This window comes from Phalacrocorax carbo, chromosome 2, assembly GCF_963921805.1.
Source record: "Phalacrocorax carbo chromosome 2, bPhaCar2.1, whole genome shotgun sequence".
Taxonomy (NCBI): domain Eukaryota; kingdom Metazoa; phylum Chordata; class Aves; order Suliformes; family Phalacrocoracidae; genus Phalacrocorax; species Phalacrocorax carbo.
This window is the reverse complement of record NC_087514.1, coordinates 37,853,736-37,872,190: the sequence shown is the minus strand read 5'-3', so window position 1 is coordinate 37,872,190 and position 18,455 is coordinate 37,853,736. Positions and strand designations below refer to the sequence as shown.

The 18,455-nt window shown below is 42.2% G+C and overlaps 1 protein-coding gene across 1 annotated transcript in view; it reads left to right on the top strand.

Moving 5' to 3' along the window:
* Nucleotides 1-5,359: 5,359 nt before the first annotated feature.
* The window catches only part of C2H8orf34 (chromosome 2 C8orf34 homolog), a 170,844-nt gene continuing 157,748 nt past the window's right edge, over nt 5,360-18,455 (top strand). The window contains exon 1 of the mRNA XM_064442579.1: nt 5,360-5,906. Within this exon, the coding sequence (XP_064298649.1) occupies nt 5,838-5,906 (69 nt within the window). The 5' untranslated portion in view covers nt 5,360-5,837. The remainder of the gene's footprint in view (nt 5,907-18,455) is intronic.

Sequence of the window (18,455 nt, the reverse complement as noted above, 5' to 3'; positions counted from 1 at the left end):
CAGGAGTGTACTAAGAGCTCTGCTTAGCAGGCTGCATTGTAGTCTTAGCTGGCTTCCTAATAATGCCTGTCTGTAGTCTTCTGTACTGCACATAACCTGTGAAATGTCAGAGCAGATTTGTCCTTGAAATATATTTAATATATACAGTCAGGTCCTGCTCTATCATCAGTGTGCTCCTAAGTACTGCTACTTTTCTTTTTACTAATGTATTACGTTTATGTGTAGCCAAACGGAAAGAAAACAACTAGAAAAATGAATATAAGTTGCAATAAAGTCTTGAAAGAGTAGTGATTTCTATTAACCATTGGATTGGCAATATGATATTAACTATTTTTTTCAAGTTTAGATGTATTTTTCTTCCAACAGCATGAGAGAAACAGCATTCCTCAACAAGCTATTGGAAGCAGAAAAGTGAACATGATGAATGAAAACAAATTACACAACACATCTGAGAATAAGAAGAGTCAAAGAGGTAGTCACTCATCCTCCTTAGGCACAGCGCGGTTTATGAATCTTGGATTTTCTAGTGATTTGTTCTTGTCGTTATTGAGAGCCTGAGGATAATGCAAGCTCTTATGTTCCCAAGGGCTCCTGCCCTGCAGAGAATAGGAAATGTTTTACCACAGAGGCTGTTTGTGGCCAAGATCACGACATATAAAGGAAAAAATACCCAAAACTTAGGCTGAATACTCTAGGAGAATGATGATGCAAAGGAATCCTTGCTCTTTACAACAAGTTTGAGTCCAGCCCAGATTTTGAAGTTGTATGGCTCTTATCTTGGTGAGAATAGAAAACCATAGAAAGGATATTCAAGGTTGTCTAAACTCAAGCTGATGCTTGTGGGGATATTATCCTGTACTGAGTAGGTTTAAAAAAAACACCAAACAAAATTAAGTATACCAAATCATTGGCATGTGGTGCTGTGCTGCTGTGCTCCAGTGATGTTATTCCCAGCTCTGTCTGCTAACTTGATATGGGATAAAAGGTAAATTGGGTATTTCAGTACAATGTACTAAAACGCTTCAATTTCTTTTGACAACATGCTATCTGAGCAGATCCATTTTTAGGGGAATACTAAATGAAAAGCTAGATGGCAGCTTTCTAGGTCAAGAACTGCTAGCCTCCATTATTTTAAACAGCTTGAAGCACTGCAATATTCAGTCAGAGTGTGTGTGTGTGTGCACGCGTGCTGTTTTAGTAAATTTTACAACAGGGGTTTGTAAATTCCAAGGCTATGCTTTAGCAATAGAAAATAATGCCTCATGTATAAAGTGCAGGAACTCAGGGATTTTATTTCCCTGAAGGTAACTTCAGTGCATTGTTTTGAAGTACAAGCATACCGTAAGAACTACATTTAGTCAGCTGTTCACTAATGGCTCTCTTACTTCTTCATGAAGTAGATAATGACTTTGCATAGACTATCAAACTCAATAGAACCAGACCACAGTAATGGAATAAGAATGTTATAAAGTTATTACATTAAAGGAAACACTGACAAAATTGAAAGCTTTATCAAGAAAATATCACCAGGTTTTAAGGAATACTACCTCTTCTAATGTGCCTGCTAGCTGTTCTTTTTTCCCCCCTAATTGTTCTTTGAAAGGTTCATTAAGGAATTTCTAGTGATGATTTTTGATAGCTGAAACATAAAGCACTTAATGGGAGCTACAAAGCCATGTGAAGGTCTGTAATAAATTCATATATTGCCACTACAGATTTCTCTTAGATCTTAATGCCTCTTTTGCACTCCAGATGCCATCTCAAAAAATAAACTTCCTACAGAGCATATGGATCAAATGTTAGCCAGCAGGGAGAAAATTGTTGGCTTGGCACCGGGTATTTGTGACCCACAGAGTACCTTTACAGAGAGCCAAATCATCAGCTTCCTTTTCTGCCAGGCAGTGGTAGCTCTGACCCCTGAAGTACACGTTCTTTGCATGTAAAGCCTGGGTATTTTAACTCCAGCAATGATGAATGGGTACTGCAAGTGCCTATAACTTTGAAAATCTGGTGCTCAGCATTGGAATTGCAGCAATCTTATTCCTGAAAAATGGATGACAGGACTGAAATTATGTAGAATACTATGGAATTACTTAATGGGTCCCTGCTGTAGAGAAGTTCTTGAACTAAGTAAGTCAAATCAGACACAACCTACCAAAACATGTATGCTTTTCTCCTCTTGGTGAGAAGAGCGAAGGGCGAGAAAACCACTAACAGATGATGGTAATAAGCACGGAGCTCAGATATCACAAGTGCGGACACAGAATAGAGCGTGGTCACAAGCTTCTTAAAAATTAGCTCTGTTCTTTTGTCCCTCTCCCTGTTTTTTTTTTTTTTTGAATCTTGTGGTTTTTACTTTGTGTGGTGCATATAATTTGAAATTGGGACACCTTTCATTTTTTGATGCCTGTGTGCAAATTCTTGCAGTCATTTCTGTTCTTGCAGTTCAGTCCTGAGTGTTATGTAGATGTGCATGCTGTGTACTGTTCTTTAAAGAAAAGTATCTAAAAAATGAAACAAGGATCATAGCAAAGCACAATACAGAGACTATATTTTATTACCTGGGTTGTAAAGTAATTTATTGTTCAGTTACTCATAGAAAAACATTGCCGAGAGTAATATAAATTTATACATGTCCCTTTCAGTAATTTTAATCCAAGAGATTTTTTAAAATCTGTGGTGCTTCAGTATTAAAATGAAAGTTCATTTTAAAAGACCTGTATTGATAACAATTTTAAAAACAAATTTAAAGTATCTTAATTAAAATAAATTAAAAAAAAGGGACACACCCAGCTATCTGTGCTTATTCCCAAATCACAGGTATTTATTGATAGCTATCTCAGTGTGGCTTGTCTTAAATATAGCAAACATTTTTGTGCTTTCTTGGAAAAAGAGGAAAAAAAAACCACTAACACTGGAGTTCCTTTTCCTACCCTATCGTGTCACTGAGCCTATGGTCTCTGCAGGACGCACCTGCACTCCCATACTTGAGCACTCAGAGAGCTTTCTGTTAGAGAGCTGCTGGAGACCTTCAGCTAGGAAACAGTAACAGGGAGCTCTTGGAAGGGACTGTCTGTGATCATGTCTTCCTGAAGTGCCCAATTCATATCAAAGGATAACCTGTCATTTAAGTGTTACGGGAGCTGTGGGATTATGAGATGTGTGTCTGTTCAGAAAGCTAATTCTCCATTTGCCCATGGAAGCTTTCCCAGCCACAGTAAGATTGCTACTGTGTCTCCCAAGCCAACTGGAAACTCTAGGATAGTCTGGGTGAGAATCAGGAGAGGGAAGAGAAGGTCTAGGGAAATAGGAAGCAAAACTGACAAGGTATCAGAAAGATCCAGCATCCTTGGTAACACTCAAAAGCCATCTGGAAGTAGTGCTGGGCAACCAGCTCTAGGTGACCCTGCTGTAGCAGGCAGGGTTGGACTGGTCCCTTCCAACCTCAACCATTCTGTGTGAGAAAAAAAAACAACCCACAACCAAACCCCAAAACTCTGAGGTTTTAACAGTGAGATCTTAGAATCTAGATAATTGCACAATACGAAACCATAGACAGTTGTACTATCTTTAAAACCTCCTTTAGTAAGTTCTCTATTCTATTCTATTCTATTCTATTCTATTCTATTCTATTCTATTCTATTCTATTCTATTCTATTCTATTCTATTCTATTGCCGATAGTCGTCTTTTCCTCAGCCTTCTAATTGATCTACGCAGAGCAGTGATAGTTTGCAGATCGTGGTGCGGTCAGGTGCCAGCAGGTCTGGAAGTACTGCTGCTTTGAAAAGTCAGGCCATAGAAACATATGTTCTCATTTTCGGACCATGGCTGGGAAGCATCATTTTGCAAAGAGGGAGACTTTTCTCTATTGGCACAGTCTGGGTTCTGGTTAGATTTGTGAAATTTTACAAACATCCTCATCTGATGGGAATCATTAGAGCCTCTGTAGAGAACCTGCATCACTGGCAATTACCCTTCTGATCGTATGATCCTCATTAGGCTGATTAAACTAGCTTAGCACCACATTATTTAAGTGGCACCAGGCAAAGCAGCTGTACTTTTGCTGGAGACAATATGCTAAAACGTTGAGCTGATATGTATTTTAGAAGACTACCAACACACTAAAAATCTGAATTAAAAAAAGGCCATTTTTTAGTGGGTAGTACAGAAAATAAACTGCCTCACTGAGTCTGAGATGAGCAGTGAAACTGAGCATGTTCCAGCACAACCATTAAAAGAATTCTACAAGCTATTGCTTATGTTAGAGCGCACTGCATAGTCTGTAATACACCTGGCCTCCTTCTAGGTAAAGGTAGGAGTTTTAGGTCAGTAGAGAGGACTTTGAAGTCAAACAACAGTCAATGGCGGTGGGAGCAGAACTCACGATCTTTTGACTCCTGACAAAATTCACCTTTTTCTTTAACGGTTTCTGAACCAAGAGAGGCTCATACTCTTGCATTTGCAGAACACTGCAATTGGGAGCAGACAGCCCGATTCTGCAGATGTGCTGGATGTTCCCAATATTCTTCAAAGCTGTTTTGTGCTTTTAAAAAATTCTTATGAGAAAACTAGCTTTTTTACTTTTTTTTTTTTAACAGGTGAATTCAGGTACAGCAGAATCAGTGATTGCAGAAGAACAGAAGTGTCAAATCCCAAGACGCATGTTTTTGTTTGTTTTTCTCTAGAGAAGGAGGGGTTAAAAAAACCCAACTGGTTATGACCCTGCTTCCAGAAAAGGTGGGGAACTAATTACTTGAAGTGGAGAAAGGATAAATCCTGCTTCTTTGATGTAGCCGTTAACTCACTACTCCCTGAAGCCAGCTGGAAATTTCCAATTTACTCCACTGGGTTTTGGACGAGAGCCCTTGGCTGTCGGAGGGAACTCGACACAACCCGCGACCAGGGTGCACCTACACAGCCACTCGAATCACTGCTCGGTGTCGCTAATTGGGATTTTAATCGGTGTCCTAAGAAAGGCAGCATTTTAAGATTTAATTTAGACAAAAACTAAGGAAAAGCACCGGCTGCAGTCCCTGCACCCCCATTCCCTGCTCGCCGAGCGACTCGTTTCGCTCCCCCCGACCCTCCACCCGCTGAAGTTCCCAAGCTCGGTCAGCGCCCCCCCGCCGAGCGCCCCACGGCGCTCACCCCCGCCCGTGGGACCTCCACCCGGGTGTGTCCCTGGCGGGAGGCCGGCGGGCAGCGCCCCCGGAGAGCGGGAACGTGGCTCCGCCGGGGGAGAAGCCCGTTCCCGAGAGGGCAGGGGAGCGGCGGGAAGGAGGCAGAGCAGCCCCCGCCTCCCGCCCGCTCTCCTCCCCCTTCCCTCGCTCCCGCCTTTCGTGCGCCGGAGCCCGGGCGTCAACGGGCGCCGGCGGCCGCGGCGCTGACGGGAGCCCGCGGCCGTTGGCTTCGGGAGCGGCGCCGTCGCCAGGGCGGCAGCTGGAGCCGCGGCTCTTCCCGTAACCAAGGCGCTGCCCAGCACCGGCACCCAACGCGGAGCGGCGCCGGCTCGGGGGCCGCCGCCTTTGCAGCTCCTCTCCTCCCTGCACCATGCTCCGCTCCAGGCAGCGCTCGCCCGCTGCTCCCTGAGGGGAGACGGCCCGCCATCGCCCCGCGCCCAGTTAAGCTGGCGACTGGCACCCCCACCCCCCCCGGTTACCTGAGTTAGCTCCGTCCCGGGGACTTCGGGCTGCCGCCCCTTCCCAGCGCTACCCGCCCCGCTCCCGCTGTGCCAGCCCTTGGGCGGCGGGGGAGCCAGCCGCCAGCAGCCGGAGGGACCGCAGCCGCCGCCGCCGCCGGGGGAGAGGAGCTCCAGCCCCCGCCTCCGGAGCTCTTCATGGCGTCTCACCAGCAAACCAGGATCCAAGCCTACCTGGAGAAGAATAAGATCGGTCCCCTCTTCGAGGTAAGGTGCGCTCCTACCGGCCGGCTCCTCCGCGGCGGGCAGCGGTGGGGCCGGGGGTGCAGGGGCGAGGGCGAGTTGGAGGCGCCGCTTTCCCGCCTGTCCGGCCGGTGAGGGGAGAGGAGCGGGGGGCAGCGCCGGCATCCCCTGCCCTGCCGCCCCGCACCACACGCGTGTGCCCTCGCGTCCCTCCCCGAGTGTCAGAGCTACGCGCAGCCCTTCCCGGCCATCCCTCGGATGTGCCCCGCTTCTTCGCCCCGCCACGGACGCGCCGGCAGTGAAACAGGTGCCCCTTCGCCCGCCCACCCACCCGTGGACCCGGTCACTGGAGGCGCCCCCGCGGGACTACCCGCCTCGCCACGTCGCCACCGGCTCACCTTCCGTGCGCTGAGGCGGGGGGAGGTGGTTCCTCGTCGCCGTCCCCCCGGGGCGGCAGCGCTGAGCCGCGGGGCGTGGGCACCCCACGGCCCCACCGCGGGCGAGACCCGGGGCGCTGTCCCTCCGTGACCGGCGGGCGGGGAGGGAAGCGGGGGTAGATGCCTCCCCAGCGGGAAACCCGCCCTCTGGACCGGGCGCTCGGGGTGAAATCTGTCCTGCGAAAAGTCCGTGTCCGTGGTCTGCTCTCAAATTTTTATCCGCAGTCGTACACTTGGGGACCGTATTTTTGCTCTAGATTTTCTTTGGTCTCACAAAGATGCACTTGCTTGGATTTGTAGGTGCACAGATGTGCATATTTTACTATTTCTGTGCATAAGCTATGAATACTTAGAATTTAAAAGGGTACTAGAGCAATCCTGATCATTACCATTTTATCATCCTGTTTCTCATATGGTTTCTACATCTAAATGCACATATATTATACTTTGGCAGTGTTATCCCACGACGCAAGTCTCCCCTTTTCAGCATTTAACTTGTTCTCAGTCAAGCTTCCTACGTAGGAATTCTCCTTTATTCTGGTGTATTGAATGTTTCGGGTAGCATTTGCCAACCCTTATAAGACAGGTTAAAATTTTGTCAGAAAACTGTTTGCTAAGAGTCAGTTTTTTATATTTTGCATGGGCTGAGGCTGTCGCGACAGATTAGGTTGGCTCAGTGTCAGAGGTGTTATGTTCATTTTGCAATAAATAAAACCCCATTTGACGGAACTGTAACCGGGTACTAGGGAACAGCCGGTGATTTTTCTAGTTCTAGAATTCATAGAAATGGAAACATTTGTGCTGTTCAATTTCTGAATAAAAGACTCTTCAATCAACACAGTTGCTAGGGCTATATACGTAACTGACTCCTGTGTTTCAATGGGAATTAAGGGCTGTTGAGGAGCTAGGCCCTCAACAGCTGTCATTTTCTTCTGAATTTTCTTAACCCGTTGTTTCACACATTAAAATTCAAACAAACTGCTTGACATCGCTGTTCTGAGTCACTGTGTTTTAACCTAGTTTCTCAGTAGTGTAAGATGCGCATCTCTCTGCTTTAAATAGTACGATTCTTTGGTTATCAATAGTTGAGGGAAAAATGAAGAAGTTGTACCTGTTACAGCGTTTCATGTATCACTAAATATTTCACTAATCACTGTATTGTAGGAATTTCATCGTGGTAGAAGTAGTCTGTGGAACGCTCGTCACATAACCTTGCAGGCTGTCTACAGGTTGTTAGAGCACTCCTGAACACCAGGAAGAGACTTTTGTGTGAAATCCACTTAGACCTGAATACTAGGGAGTGGATTTAAGATACAGTGCTGTAGCATTCACATAGCTGTTCAAAATTATTCTAATCCATAACACTGGAAGAGGATCGTAATTCTTATCCACTTCCTGATTAGCCATGTAAAATCTACTTACATATTTCATTTTGGTGATGCAGTTTTTGTTCTCAAGAGGTTTTTGAAGATCTACAACCTGTGCTTGATCTTTTAGTCCTTAGTAAGGAGAGGGCATGTATGTGAAGTTGATGGGAATTGATCAAAGACTATGCATTGGGTGAAGCTTATGCTCTGTACTAGTATTGCTGTTGCATATGCATTGCGGTGTATCAAGAATACCATGTGTTCAAAGTCAGATATATCCATTAATGCATCAGTTTTTCAGGTCTTTGAAAGTTCTGACACATTGAGAAGAGAGACCCGTGCTTCGTCTTTCATTCAGGAACAGCTAGCATTTTCTTACACCACTTCTGTTTTTGATGCTAATTAAGCACCGCTTGTCACGGATGACAGCCGTCTTTTTTTGCAGTGAGTACTAATTTTCTAATACCAAGTCAGAACAGAGTAGGCTTGGATTCAGTTTTTTTGAAGTGTTATTTGCTGAGCAGGTTGTGACTATAATTGCTTGATATATTCTTCAAGCCAACATTTTAGGGAGTTCATAAAATAATATTGGGTAATTGAGGGCAGTCACAGGAAAGAAGAAAGCAGAGAGAGGACATGCAGGCTTTTTGACACGAAGGCAGGGATGGTGGTACGTAAACAGATCATATTGCATGCTTGCATAATGAATGAGCAGTGATCAGGAGGACTTCACACCATAGATGGTAGACAATTACGCAGGCACAGTTAGAGGATGGCTGGAACACTTGCTGGTTTCCTGATGATGAAGTGTGATTTCCCTGCACTACAGTCAAGAGCTGTAGATGCAGTTAGCTGCTAGCTGGTCGTTCTGTTTCAGTTGCTTGCACTGTTCTGGTAGTGTTTCTTTTCTCCCTTCTGTCCTGTATTTGTGGCCTTCTGTTACGGTAGTTAGGGCTTTTTGTGCTTCATTAACCAGCAGTATCTACCTAAGAACAGATGTTCTTAGGTACTTCTGCTTTTTGTTTTTTTGTTTGGTTGGTTTTTTACCTTCAACGCATGCTGCATATGCAGATGAGTTTTATTTCTTTGCTGAAGTTGTGTATGGTGTGACACTTGAATTATCTAATTAGTGTAAAAGAGAAGTATTCAAGAGAAGTGCTGACACGTGAGATGCCGGAAGACTGTAGGTCCTCCCTTGGTTAGAAAGTTATTCCCATCTCTACAAAGAAAGGTAGGCATAACCTTCTGGAGAAAGAAATAATGAGCTTAGGCTGGCTCAGCAGGCATCAGTCTCCTAACAACTACCAATACCTGTTAACGGAGAGTAGGAAGTCCTGTCCACTCAGCTACGAATGGTAACACACAGATACACTTGGTTCCAGACATTTTTACGGGTTAAATTCTTATTTATGGCTTAAAGGTGGGAAGGAAGGTAGGTGGGAATTAGCGTGTACATCTGAGACTGTGTAAATTTTGAGACTTAAGACAGATTTGAAAAACAACTTTGATACTTCAGCCTCGTTTCCCCCTGTTGAATGTAGGTCCAAAAATCGTTTTTTCACATTGCTACTTTGTTGCCATTTCATCTTAGAGTTGCCTAAGGTTTTTGCAGGTAAAATTCCTGTGAACCTATAAGTCAACTTCTAAATGCCCCAGGCCATGCAGGTGTCCTTAGTGCTGACAATAAGGTCTTAAGTTAACCCCTTAAATTCTGTCGGGTTTTGTGATCTGGCTTATCCTGTTCTGTGTTGGTTTTGTGTATTGAGGTTTGGGTTTTTTTTTCTGTTGTTGGTTTTTTTTTTTTTCCTTTTACTTCTGAAAACTTAGGCATCTTCCTGTAAGAGATTATTGGCATCTGAGAATACTGTGGTAAGACACCTAGTTTAGATTTGAGGAATGCCCTTTAGAAATGTCTCTCTTCTGTGATTTTTGTGGTAACATGTAGAATAGCACTACCTGGTTTTAATTTTTTTTACATTTAACTTGGACTGTAACAAGAATTTTAAATATGAATTATTTCTGTGATGAAGCTTCACTGTTGTTTTTTTCCATCTTTCTAAAATGTGAACAGGAGGTATGTGCCTAAAATTGGCTGGGACAGAGTATTCAGAATCAGCACCCACTCATTTCTGTCTGAGTGAAGTATTGACCCACTTTGCGTTTCAAGCATCCAATCCAACAAATTGTGTGCTAATAATCTCAATGAATAATCCTGCTGCCTGCGAGTATCCATACATCTAGACTTCTGCATGACTGTATGTCTTCAGCATCCAGTTGTGTTCTCATTTGGGCAACCTGACAGTTTCTCTGAATTTGAGAGCTAGATCAGCACTCTTAAGAACAGATTGCAATAAATCTTCAAGAGCTCTGAGATAAGAAAATTCCAAAACACTGAATTTATTTATAGAAGTGCAGCTGAAAAGCACCCGGCAGGTACACTGTTGTTATGCAAACAAGAAGACCGTAATTCCTTTGAGTTATAAAAAGCCAAAATAACTCTTCTCAAAATAAACATACCAAACCCCTGGTTACCCAAGTATTTTTCTCAAAGTAATGTGGGTTTAAAACTGTAATTTTTATTTTGAACAACATAAAGGCTGTGTTCATACTACCACACTTACCTTGTTTTCTTATAGCAGACAAAATTCCTGAAGCAAATATAATGGGAAACTTTTTTTTTAATTTACGGAGGTTTCTTTTTTCCTAAATGAGGTGGCATTAGTGGTAGGTGTTATGCGCTGGCTTCCATTATTTAAGATAAATAAAATAGCTGTGCTTCTGACTTAAACCTTAATACTTCCTAATGCACCTGTTTGGTGACTAACAGTATTTATAGTGCACCTTCTGACTGATTTAGTCAAAGTTTGGGAATGAATTTTGGAGTTTGGATGTCATCTGAAGCAACATTTGCCCTCAATTTTTAAATTCACAATGTAGACATAGTTAACTTAAGTGTCTCCTTTACCAGTTTAAGATTCCTTACAGTATCAAATTATGTTTTAAGTCGCAATAGCTACAATGTGAATGATAGGGATGCCCTCAAAGAATCGTTTTCTTTTGAGCTTGCTCAAATAATATTTTATTTTGGTATTATGCTCTATTGGTTAGATCCTGCTGCTAGCTTGAAAGGGTCTGTATTCTGGATGATGAGAATTTACACAGAGAAGCATTTAATATCAGGCAGCTAGATGGAGCCTTTGGAAGATTGAGCTTTCAGTACTTAGACATCGTGAGCATCATTTTAGGTACTATCTGATTACCCAGTGACATTGTTTCAGCCCAGCAGTTGCTCTTTCAGGGGAGCCAATGTTAGCTGGTTTTCAAAGGATATGTGGAAACCAGCAGTGATCTGGAAATGCTGCCCCGTTACACCATGGGGGGTAGGGAATCATATATGTGTTCTAATTTTTTTTTGTTGCCTGCTGCAGTAGGACTTTGTGGTAGCCTTGATGTGCACTGAAGTAAAAAACCTACTTATAGGGAATGAAAGTCAAATGGAAAAAAATGCTGCACAAATGTCCTTTGCTTTTTGGAAAACTCACGGTTCATTGTGATAGTTGCCTTGATAAAGTTGTCTTTAAGGCAAAACTGGTGAACAGCCCTGATTAAAATTATAGCCAGACCTTTTTCCATTAACAAACAGTTCCATGCACAGTGGTTTTATGCTTTTTGCTTGGGTTTTGTGGTGAGCAATGAGATGCAAAAATTGTCAGCAATTTCCCTGTGGATGAGGCATTCATAATTCTTCTCTCCCGTGGAATCTGGGTTTAAGAAAAGAGGTTCCTGAATGAGGAAAATCTCATGTTTCAGTCTTGCTACCTGACTAGTTAATCTCCCAACATTTGAAAGAACTTGCAGCTTTGTGATGTCTACCCCTCTGGGAATTTGTCTGAAATCAGTTGAAGGTTTAAAAAATATTGTAAAGAGACAGTGAAAGAGATCACAGATGCAGGTATGCATTTGTGTGGCCACAAACATGGAAGATAACCACATGAACCATGTTTCCGCATTGGCAAAAACATTACTTTCCTGAAAGGGAAATGTGGGCTTTCTTAATTGCTTTTTTTAAAAAAATGCCTTCTGGGCACAAGACACACAAAGAAATAAAAATCAAAGTTATATTCTTTGTCTAATAGTAATAATTTAATTTGAAGAATTGCATTTAAAATATGGAATGATAAAATGAAAGAATCACAATAACTTCCTTTTGTTACATTAATTTTTAATGTTTTTAAATTTTCAAAATTACAGTTACTTTGTTTCTTGAGACGGGGAGCAGAAGGCATAACTAGCTTGACATAAAAAATTGCTGGGCAAATGAGAGAGAGTTCTCAACTGAGTTGCTCTCACCATCATGTACCAGCAGAGCCTGGCTACTCAATGCTAAGGTCTAGAGCTAGCAGGTGTTCCTGTTTAAAATAAAATGCCATGGGTCTAATGTCTTTGCTCTAGGATGTGTACTGGGACAATGATGATTTTGAATTTTTGCCTGGCAACCCCTGTAGTAATGATTCAGTCTGGATCAAAATAAGCCCATTACTACTGCTCTTTTTTTCTTTGTGTTTTATCACGTTATGAAGTCGCTTCCAAGTTTTGGATGATATTTAACGCATGGTGTTAATTCAACCTGAAGTAAGCTCTTTGACTGTTTTGTTTCTTTTGATTAATCCAATCTTTTTGTACAAAGGACAAATGTAAATGTCAACTATTACATAAAAAACTTTAATGACCTTAAGTCAGTCTTTAATTTTTTTTAATGTGTTCTTTGCTGTTACTGATTTATGCTTTTCTGAGCGGGCGAGGTGCTATTCATACCCCAGAGTCAGCACAGCCTCAGCCTTCTGGTTGTTGTGGAGCTTCTGAGAGGAAAGGGGACACCTAGTACCTTAGCCAGCATTTCTGCTATGTGTGATGCGCTGCTTTACTCTTTGGGAGCAAGTGGATTTCTTAGTTAACTTCTTTGTCTTGGCATTGACTAAAAAGGCACAGCTAGAAGGACACCTGCTATTAGTGCTTGCTTCTTTTAAAAGTGTAACTTTGTAAACAAAAGCATTAAAAAAAACCCTTAATGTCTAATATCCAGATAAAAATGAAGTGTTATTTACTGTATTCTGTATTATCCCCCTTGCAGAGACGCACACTTTCTTATTCTAGCTGTGAAGTATGAGAGGGACATCTTCTGTGTTAAGAGAAAATGCTTCTCTACCTGAGACCATGAGAAGCAGTTAAAACCCAGCTGAAAGCAAAATAATTTTCAAATAGAATTGTTAGGAAGATGTTGGCCTCCTGACTAAGGCAGTGTGCTGTTTCAGACATTACTGAAGGTGATTGAAAACCAGCACTCATTTGACAGGAGGAACAAAGATTCATGAGTTCAATTCTAGGATGTAGGAAAAGAGCATGATCACTTGAAATGCGCACCTATGCCTCTGCCAAGACAACCCAATGTCCATATCTGCTCTCAGTATAGAGGGTAATATCCTTTTAAAAAGCTTGCAACAGACACATTTTTGATACCCTTAACTTTTATGCCAGGCACCATGTGCCAGGCTGTGTTACCTTCTTTTTCCGCTACTCAGTTTCACTGAATACCTAAGTTTAGTTCCATCCAGAAGTGTTCAGGCAGAGTCTTTCGGCTGAAGTCATGATGCCCCTTTGGTTTTGCTCTACTGTTGTTTTGGGCAGTTTTCTTTCCCTGCTCACATAAAACTGAAGTATTACCTTTGCATTAAACATAGAGTGAAACGCCTCGGTTTTGAACATAATTTTACAGAGCACTGTGGGGAAATATGTTACAGTTTTGGGAAAAGCCCATACAAAATTAAGAATGTGCGTGAATTTACTTACCCATGCATGGTAAGTAGAAGGCTATTTTACATTAGGCACCCTTACAAAATTTCTGTCCATATGGAGAGTGGAAATTGCTACCTTCTTGTGTATTTACATGAAGCATTCTCTTTCTCTCCTCACGTTTGCCAGCTCCCTGCAATATTCAATGAGTAAAATCACTCTATTCATGCACCAGATTTCTCTATAGTAGCTGGAACAATAAGCTTATCAAGCTCTTTTGTTGGATTCTGCAGGAGCTGTTTTCTAGGGCAGGAATCATGAGAGTTTGGGTCTTTCAGCGGTGTTAGAGCCTTTTTAATTGAATCATTCCTGCTCTCATAGCTTGTTTTACTCCAGACACTCTGGTGGTTTAGTACTTAGAACTGCAGGTTGTGAGGCTGATCTAATAGCCGGTTACTGCAGGTCCTGTTCATCTTCATTGCTGGCTGCCCATTCCTGCTGTTCTTGTTCCAGAACTGATGGTTGTTTTATACTGCAGTTACCCAGTTTGGGAGGATGAAATAGAAGAAAAGGAAGTCTGCAAAGAAATGAGAAGTGTTCAACTGGTTTAGCTTGGTGGGTCATGATGTGGTCTTATGAGGAGCACGGCATTGACCCAGGAGATAAAATGTAGATGTCCAGAGGGTGAGGGGAAAGAGAGGAGCACAGTTGCCTTTTTCTTCAGTCACAAGCAGCTAGATGGGTGTAAGTGATCTCCAAATCAGTCAGTGAGTTTTAACTAGTTAGTTAGAACTCAGCCCTGTATATGAGGAGCTTGTGTGCTTAAGTTAGCTTTATATGGATCTTGCCTTTTAAAGGTGCAGTTCCCCATAGGTCAGGAAAATGTCATGAGGCCCAGCCCAGTCGCTTCTGTGAAGGAGCAGAAGAGGGAATTGAATAATTAGGAAGGATGGCCTAACGAATTAGGAGGAAATGAACCATATGAATACACTGAGTGTGAAAGTGAGAATGGATAGGAAAAGGAAGGGGGTGGGATGACAAAGATTAATGCTACATCGACAGTGCATTCTTTTTCTTTTCTATTTTTTTTTTCTTATTACCTCAGTCCCTCCAGTCAAATGGTTACCTGGGTTCTGCACATACTTTTTTTCAACACAGGTCTAGTGCTTGTGGTTGCTGAGAGTATGACTGAAAGGTGAGAAACACAGGGCAAATACAAGAAAATATAATTTCTCATCATCTAAAGAAATGTGCGTGTTTTGCACGGCCTGACTCATACTTCTAGTACTTGGCAATACTGCTTGGGTATAGATTTGCCAGGGAGTTAAAGGTGTCTTTATCGCTACTATTAACACTGGCTGCTGAGCCACAAACTGCTTCATCAAGATTGCATTACGCTCCGATTTGAAAGGCATTGCATCTCTGCTGACATTTGTATGAGTGGAGAGGTACGCTGATAACTGTGAAGGATTCCTCTGGTCAGGTATCTATCTCAAAGAAGGGGATTCTGAATTATAAGTTCTGTGCTTCTTTTGGTGCACTAATGCAGAAAAGCTGCTCTGTATTGTTGATAGCAGAATTTGTCATAGAAGCCTGAATAAGTGTGGTGGTGTTCAACCTGACAGGCAGCTAAACACTACACAGCTATTTGCTCACTTCCCCCTCAGTGGGATGGGGGAGAGAATCGAGAGGAAAAAAAAAACCCAAAAGTAAAACTTATGGGTGAGATAAAGACAATTTAATAGGACAGAAAAGGGAAATAATAATAATGATAAAAGAATAAACAAAACATGTGATGCACAATGCAGTTGCTCGCTGCCCAATGCCCAGCCAGTTCCCGAGCAGCAGACCCCTGGCCAGCTTTTCCTTCAGCTTTATATACTGAGCATGATGTCAATATGGTATGAAATATCCCTTTGGTCACTTTGGGTCAGCTGTCCCAGCTGTGTCCCCTCCCAGCTTCCTATGCACCCCCAGCCCCCTCGTTGGTGGGGTGGGGTGAGAAGCAGGAAAAGCCTTTGACTGTGTAAGCATTGCTCAGCAATAACGAAAGCATCAGTGTGTGATCAACATTATTCTCATCCTAAATCCAAACCACAGCACTCTACCTGCTATAGGAAAGCTGAAACCAGGACTAAGTGTAAGCTGTCTCTTCTGGAGACTTGGGAGATGGTTTGTAGAACTGAAAAGGAAGGGTATTTCATATGTAGATGACCTTTGGAGAGAACCTGCAGAAACAATTACTGATTGGGCAGTTAGGAAGAAGAAAATTTTATGAGGCAAATTCTGTGGTAGTTTTGTAGAGGTGGAATTGGGGATTATGGGTGTGAGTAAGTCTATAGTTTCATTTGAAGGAGAAGAAAAGAGAGAGACAGGATAAGATTACTGGATCTTTTGAGCAGGTTTACTGGGATTTCTCAGAATGAAATGTGTGTGTGTGCGCATGTGCATGCACTATGCAATGCATATAGTCTCTCTGAAGCATTGGGACACACCTGAGAATCCCACGTGCACTGGACAAAGATCCTGCATTAATGCGGTAGGTGCTGTATGTTCCTGTTCAGACACATGGTATTAACTCGACATGTCCAGGCCAGTTGGACACGACACACTCAATATGCCCAATGGGACCTGGTATTCATCTTCCTAAGCATTCTGAAGAATCTTGTCCTTCCTGCCTAATCAAGACAAAGCAGAGATGTCCAGGGAGACACAAGCTGAGGATAAAACCAAGGTTTGCAGATGCAGAAATTCCTCTGGGTGTGCCATCATGAAACACTACCTATAACTGTGAACTCTGCACCGGAGAGATGGCAGGCTGCAACTTACTCACCGAGCATCTTTTTGAGACACATCCTTTTGCATGGTGTAGACTCCCCAGGAAAAAAAAAAGACGTTTCCGAGCTCCTCCTAAGTGTGCCCTGGCTCAGAATAATGCCAGTAGATAATAATGCCTGTAGTCTAATATAAGGTGTAAGATAGTGAAGCTATTTGGAGACAAAGTCTGAATGGAGAGTTACCAATATGGAGCAAAGAAGGGTTACACAAAGAGAAGACTGAATTACTTGAGTAGCAGATTTAATCTTGATTTCTTATCCTGTGAGGGGAGAATACCTGAAAGAAAAAGACAGCAGGGGAGAAAAAGGAACAAAGGTAAATAAGAAACTCAAGAGAATTTATTTTATTCTGTGTTTTCCTATGATAGTAGGAAAAAGATTAGAAGAATGAAGTTGGCCAAAATGAAGTACCACTTAACATTTACTTAAATCCTGAGGAAAAAAGTTAAGAAGTCAGGAGAGGAAATAAAATGTACAGTAGTTAGGGAGCTGAAATGGTAGCCAGTTATTTGGCTGCTGTTCCTACTTCTGCTAGTGCTGTCCAGCTGCAGTATCACCTATTATTCTGTACTTGTGTTTCCCCTTCCTTTGTTGTCTTTATCTGCAGAGACTGCAAACCCCTCTGGCTCATACAGTCTTCACATGGTTTAGGAGTTTTCACATCAAGGCCCTGAGCTGGTTATGGCCCTTCTGCTTCCTTTTCTTTCTTTGTGCTGCCTCAGTGCCTGGTAGAGCTGTTAATCCCATGAATTGGTGCCACATATTTTTTTAAAAAAATAAATTGATTTCTCCTCCCTTCTCCCCTGCTTAGTGTGGCGATTCAGAGCATCGACAAGTCTCAAGGCTGCAGCGCAGTCCATGTGAGCACGTTGTGTTCCCATAGGGAGCCCTGCTGCAGTTGATGAGGCCCTGATTTACAAGAGGAAGGCCTTCACTCATAACCAGGCAGATTTAGTCTAACATTAAATTAATAGCAATCAAATCATCAGGAAGCTTTAATTGGGCAATCACTGTCAGGGTTGGGAAGTTACTTGCTGTGTCAGAAACAAACAAAAACATACACCAGTGATTTGCAGGCATTGTTTTCTAAATAAAAAGCATTAGAAAATAAGATTAATAACGCTTTGGCTATTACTAGAAGTAGCTCTACAACTCAAAAACCTATGACATCTTCTAAAATTACCCAGATCTCATCTTCTAGAAATGAAGTGATTCTTAGTTGCCAAAGCCATTGCAGTCTTGATGGTTGAAGTGTTAGATGAGAAATGATGGACCTAACTGCAGTTCTAGGTGCAATTTAATTCTGTCCTTCAAATGGGTAGCAATGATAATTTTTAAGCGTTCAGTTGTTAGTACAGTATTACTTATTTAAATATCCACTTAAGGCTCTAGCTTTCTTGTAAAATATACTCCTTTAGTCATTTGTTTGAAAATCTAAGCCAGAGGACAGCTTGTGGATGTTGCAGGTCGTATCCTGGGTAGGTTAGCAAGGGCATGCTGAGTAGATCCATGGTGACAGTTTACATGGAGGAGATAGTCAAAGTGCAAATGACAGTTTTTAGAAATATACCAGTTTTGTGTATGTGTTGAAGTCACCTTGTTTGGGCTAGAAAGTGATTTTGATAAGTTGATCCATATGATGTAATTATTAGAACTCTTGTTTTTTAATAACTTCTTCTAAAGCCATTTTTCCTGCTATTTTTTGTCTTGGAAAAAAATATTTGTTAATTTATATTTTTGTTACACAGAGACCAATATTAATATTTTCTCTTATTTTATACTTAAGCTTTGCATAATGTAAAAATGGCTTTAATATTGCAATCACATATGTAACTTAGCTTGTCTATAACTTGTAGAGTGGAAAGTGTACCCTGCTTATGTAAGCTGATATTTATTTAGCTGTCCCCATTATCTCAGACCTACTTTATCTGTGGGCATGATATGATAAGTGTCAGCTTTAAGCCTGTGCAACCAATGCCCTTGTCCTCCCAGAGGCCAAACAGAAGTGTCCAACATCCTCTCATTTCAGAGACTTTTTTTCAGCTTGGCATTGACATAGGTCTCAGTTTTCAACTGCTCTTTAAAGCTAGCGTGAGGGAGGATTTTCACATTACTTAGGTGAGGATTCTTTAAGGACTTGGG